The 6,011-nt window shown below is 34.3% G+C and overlaps 1 protein-coding gene across 1 annotated transcript; it reads left to right on the forward strand.

Moving 5' to 3' along the window:
• Positions 1 to 1,988: 1,988 nt before the first annotated feature.
• LOC132910350 (basic proline-rich protein-like) lies at positions 1,989 to 4,017 on the forward strand. Its single transcript, XM_060965996.1, has 2 exons — positions 1,989 to 2,148; positions 2,492 to 4,017. The coding sequence occupies exons 1-2, from the start codon at positions 2,142 to 2,144 to the stop codon at positions 3,895 to 3,897; spliced, it is 1,413 nt and encodes a 470-aa protein (XP_060821979.1). The 5' UTR covers positions 1,989 to 2,141; the 3' UTR covers positions 3,898 to 4,017.
• Positions 4,018 to 6,011: the final 1,994 nt, after the last annotated feature.

The raw sequence follows: 6,011 nt of genomic DNA on the forward strand, positions 1-6,011 counted from the left end.
ATGTACAATCACCGATGAATTAGTCAATAATACAATCATAGATTAATACAAGAGCAGGCTGAAAAATTTCCGGAATGTCAATAACAAATGAACCAACTCCCAACGGTGATTCTGTAAACTTTTCAATTTGTTCTTGTATGTACCTACATACAACCATGTTATATTAATTATATTTATGTATCTGAACAAATATTTCCTATAAATTTATTGCTTACATATTATATTTTAATAAATTGTATTTATTGATCTTTATTATATTGCATAATATACTATCATATTTACAAAGCTATTTCCTATCAATAATATTCTTACGCTGCACATGTACAATCTTCTGAATCACCTCTTTTCAGATTAAGAAAAAATAAAATTACACTATCCATTATGGATTTCCCAATGAAAGATCGATAAAGGTAATCAGTTATCGATCTACGCGATACAAAAAGCTTTATAAATCGAAAGATTTTTAATTTTTCTATACAATTTTCGATAAGGAAAGATAAATATACAATCTATATTTTTAACTTTTGTTTACACGCAATTTTGTAATCACATGCGCAATACTATATACTAAAATAAGCATTATTTAGCACAAAAGAAAGTAATTGCTTTTATTTACAACTGTAATGCGAATTTAACTCTCTTGTATATATTAAGCCCTTTAGCATCTTTAGTTTAAGAACTTTTTAAATGTATTCGATTTTCTGTTTTTTTTTTTTTTCAAATTTTCATTCAAATTCTATCACTTAATGCAATGAGTTCAGGAATGAAAAAATAAAGATATGTACATATTAATCTACTTCAAAGTATCTGAACACCGTCTAAACAAGGTCTAAATTCGTGGTATAAGTGATGTCAGGGAGATTTTATACCTTGAAATAGAACAAAAATCAAGAATGACAAAAGTTACGTTGAAGAACGTAATTTTCATTTCTGAGCTAATCTTCGTTCCTATGAAGATCAAATTTGAAAATTTATCAAGTATGTATGTATTTGATTAATTCTCGATTGAAAAATAGCGCGCAATTAGCAAAAGATTATTCTACATGCGAAACTAAGTTGAAAATTTGGAATGCAATTTTTTCACCTGTTGTTTCGTTTTCGAGAAAATTAAATTAGAAAATTTGTAGCGTATATGTATCCGAGTTAATTCTAAACTCAGAAGCTTATTTTCTAAAATACGAAGCCTTAAACGAAAAACGTAAATAAATATATTTGCCAATATTGATTTCCATACAAAGTAATCTATTTTCTGGACTGTTTCTATTCTCTATCAACAATTATAATTTATAATTAAAGTCATACGAAAAGATCGTTTCATAAGTTTTACCAATGTATTTAAAAATATTGTTGTGTCTTTTTTTATTCGGTTACAGTTTTATGTTCTATTTATTCTTTATAATAGTTTATTGTTATTTCATTTGTTTCTGATGAATTAATGTAGAATAACTCTTAATTTTTATCAACTAAAGGTAATAAAAGTAGTTATGTGAGAAGAATTATGAGAAACATTCTCTGCTTGAAGATACCTTCAAATGAAAATGTAATTTCAGTTTAAAATAATATTTTAAGATCTTTGTTTCTCTTAAAAACATTATTAATTTTATTACATTCCTTTAGAAACAAAATTTGTACTGATGTTTCGTTCGATATATTTGATGTACGTTTTTTCTAGTATTGAAAATTACTTTCAATGAAGAACAAATTGTCATTATATTTAATTAATTAATTGATTAGCTTTAACTTATATTTTTTGAATACATAAAGTATTTTATGCCTTAATATACAAACTGGTATATTAATGTTGCATTAGAATTAGATATTAATTCAATTAGAAGTGATTCTAAATAATTGCTGAAGTCACCATCTCAAACTTTCTCTGAGAAGGAAACCGATATGATTAGCAAACAATATTTGCACTTAATAACGCTACAATCCAACGATTCATGTAGTAGCTAATTTTTCATTCGTTAGACTTATCACGTTATGATGATAATTACGATTGATAAACAAGTATTTGCTTGCTGATAATCTATTAAAAATACTTACGTAGAATATATAAAGAGGAAGACAAATCTGATCGTCATAACAATAGTAAGAAGGAATACAATACAAGACGAAATTGTGCGCTTTCAGAAGCAAGAATGAAAGGTAAGATAGTTGTAATAATCTCCAATAAAATTGTTCACGTTAAGATTGATCGGAAGAAGTGGAATGGAATATACTAATTTTAATGAAGATATTATTGTTACTTACACGTTCGACATTATTTAATTCTCATCTATAAGATCTTTTTCTTTATTATATTGTACAAGAAAATGCATATACATAGATATACATATATAGAGAACATGTATACATACAGAAACAGAATTTTCATTTTGTCATTACATTTTTTACTTTATATAAAGATTTTGCCGATATTTTTAACTTGATCTCAATTATTAAATTACTAGATACGATATTAATTAAGATCGTTTGATAATCATTTTAGCAACGTTTGTGGCAATATTTGCCACACTTTTGGTGACGTTTGCTTTCGCCACTCCACCTCAATGTCCAAATAAGGACGGAGAGGATGTTGCCTTGTTTCCGAATCCAGATGACTGCTCGACCTACTATTCCTGCAATGCAGGCGTACCGCAAATAATGAAATGTAGTGAAGGACTGGAATATAATTCGGATTTAAGAGTATGCGACTGGCCCAGAGAAAATGCAGAATGTAAACATGACCATACAAGACCACCACATTCTTCGACAGCCAGTCCTACGCTGACAACTCGCCCTCCACGACCAACTGAATCTGGCGAACACAGTACTACTGCATCACCTCGTCCGCCACGACCAACTCGTTCTACTGAACCATCTCCATTCCACCCTACACACACTCCTACTGATGGATCATCCCGTCCTCCAAAACCAACTCACCCTACTAGACCACACCACTCTTCAAGACCAACTGATTCTACTGAACCATCCCGTCCTCCAAAACCAACTCACCCTACTAGACCACACCACTCTTCAAGACCAACTGATTCTACTGAACCATCCCGTCCTCCAAAACCAACTCACCCTACTAGACCACCCCACCCTTCAAGACCAACTTCAACTGCCAGTCCAAGGCCATCTCGTCAACCAGATTCTGATGTTGGTCCACCACACCACCCTCCTGGTCCACCTCACCATCCTCCTGGTCCACCACACCACCCGCCAGGACCACCACACCACCCGCCAGGTCCACCTCACCGCCCTCCTGGTCCACCTCACCATCCTCCTGGTCCACCACACCACCCGCCAGGTCCACCACACCACCCGCCAGGTCGACCACACCACCCGCCAGGTCCACCTCACCACCCTCCTGGTCCACCACACCACCCGCCAGGTCCACCACACCACCCGCCAGGTCCACCACACCACCCACCCGGCCCACCACACCACCCTCCTGGTCCACCTCACCACCCTCCTGGTCCACCTCACCACCCTCCTGGTCCACCTCACCGCCCACCCGGTCCACCTCACCGCCCACCCGGTCCACCACACCACCCACCCGGTCCACCTCACCGCCCGCCCGGTCCACCTCACCGCCCGCCCGGTCCACCTCACCGCCCACCCGGTCCACCACACCACCCACCCGGTCCACCACACCACCCGCCCGGTCCACCACACCACCCGCCAGGTCTACCACACCACCCGCCAGGTCCACCACACCACCCACCCGGTCCTCCACACCACCCGCCAGGTCCACCACACCACCCGCCAGGTCCACCACACCACCCTCCCGGTCCACCACACCGCCCGGACCTTCCTCCAATTCCGCATCATCCCCCACAACGTCCTCATTACCCCTTTGATGAGCCCATATTTCCAAGATATAGATATTCCAAGATACTAGAAGTCTAACCAATTTTATGATTAAAAGGAGTTGCTCAATGTCACTGAAATTCTTAGTGTATTTGACAAAAATTATATATTCAAAATGTATTCGATATAGTTGAACTGTAATAAATATTTCTGAATTTATTTCTCCACATTTTATTTATTTCTCAAATCTTTCGTTTTCATGACACAAATCTTAATTTATATTCAGCATTATGAGAAAATAAGGAAAAGTACGAATATGTAATTATTTCGATTAATTATTTTAATCTTTTTGGAATTTACTACTTATTTTTAAAAATCCATGATATTAAGAATTAGGAGTATTAGAATACATAGACATTAATAAATGCCAAATTTCATTTGTACGTTAATATAAGCGACTTAATAGTTCCATTCAGTGTGTTCATTTATAATAGCGCCGTAGGATCATTGGTTTTCAACTGTTTTCAACTTTTTTGGTAAAATAATGAAATACGATTCGTAAAAAATTTGTACATCTCAATAAAAATTCGCACAAAATATTTTTGATGTATTTTCGAAATTCGTCTTTCGAAATTTGTTGTTTTCTACCAATAGAGTTAGCAAATTGGTAAAATTTCTCATATTGCATCATAATCTGAATTTTATAAATTGAAAAGTTAATGAATTCGATACGAAAATCGTTGTAGGAACACATGACAAAATATTGACCTAAGAAAGTATAACACTAACGAATTTTAGTAAAACTCAAGTTAAAATTTTATTGAAATATTAATATTGACGAGTTCAGAAAGGGTACACCCACATCGAGCTTTCCTCCTAAATAGGACGAGATGGGTTAGGCACTGCTCTTACACTCCTCGGACTGTCAAGTATGTTGCTCTTACACACCTCGGATAGTCAACTCTACTGTTCTTTCGCTCATCGGGCAGTCTAGTCTACTATTCAGTCACGACCTTGGTATTCAACGCGCTAACGCTATCAACCCTCGGGTCAATCAGTGTACTTTCCGACGACGTTAAAACGTTTTCTGTCTATGTTCTAAGTGTTGTAATTTTGGTGTAAATATACTTATATTATATAACTGTAAACTCCAGTTATATTCAACAACAAACACCCCTATTATCCCAAAAGAAATAAGGAGATCGCCCTGCTCGTGGTGTCGATTCGGATAATCGTAACGGGAATTTACGACTCCCGTTGACGCGTCTCATCGCGATCGCGTCTCCCTGCGACTGGACGAAAATACAGAAGAAAAGTGAAAAGAAAGAGAGGAAAAGGAAACAGTATAACGAAATTTGATCTAATAAATAGTACACGTATGTATTTAAAGTTTATCTCAAACTTATTGACCAAATAGTAAAACAAAAAGTATATCGTTGTGTCAATGAAAAATCACATCTTCTATATCTTATAAATGAAATCGACGAATTGTAGACGAATATTTGCAATTGTATTTAACTGTACGATAATTGTTTTATATATATATATATATATATATATATATATATACTCATGGTATATTCTTATCATTTTTATTATTAAATAGCTATTTTTAGAAAATTTAATATCTTTTTATTATTTGCAATGAATTCTTATGATATTTGATATACAATATACATATGCAGCATTCATAATATATTTGTATTATAACTTGTTGAGTTTTGTTTACATAATACCGTAGAAATAAGATAATAATTAAGTTTAATAAATTTAAAATGAAATTATTAGAATGTTACGATCTTTCGATTTCAAGTATTCACATATGTATTTAGAATTCCTCATTTGTATACAAGCGAGAATAAATATTTATGTACTTAACTATGTATGACATATGATTTTAATTTCACACATAGGTTTACAATATATTCTGTTATAATGCAAATTATTTCACGATGATACATTAAAATATTTTTAGGTTTAATATCTTTTTATTGAATAAGGAAATTGTTATAACGATCAAACAATTAATAGATGTACGCAATACGTTTCTGATTAAAAAAATTCTCGAATAATCTCGTTCTTTCTATCTGTAACTTCTATTCAGAGAACTTATTCAAAATATTATTTGAATAATGCACAATTCTGGTTTTCGTGAAAATCACTCTGAAGATAGCTGTTGTGGAGAATAACGCATGCGCATTGCGCATGTACGT

This window comes from Bombus pascuorum, chromosome 9 (genome assembly GCF_905332965.1).
Source record: "Bombus pascuorum chromosome 9, iyBomPasc1.1, whole genome shotgun sequence".
Taxonomy (NCBI): domain Eukaryota; kingdom Metazoa; phylum Arthropoda; class Insecta; order Hymenoptera; family Apidae; genus Bombus; species Bombus pascuorum.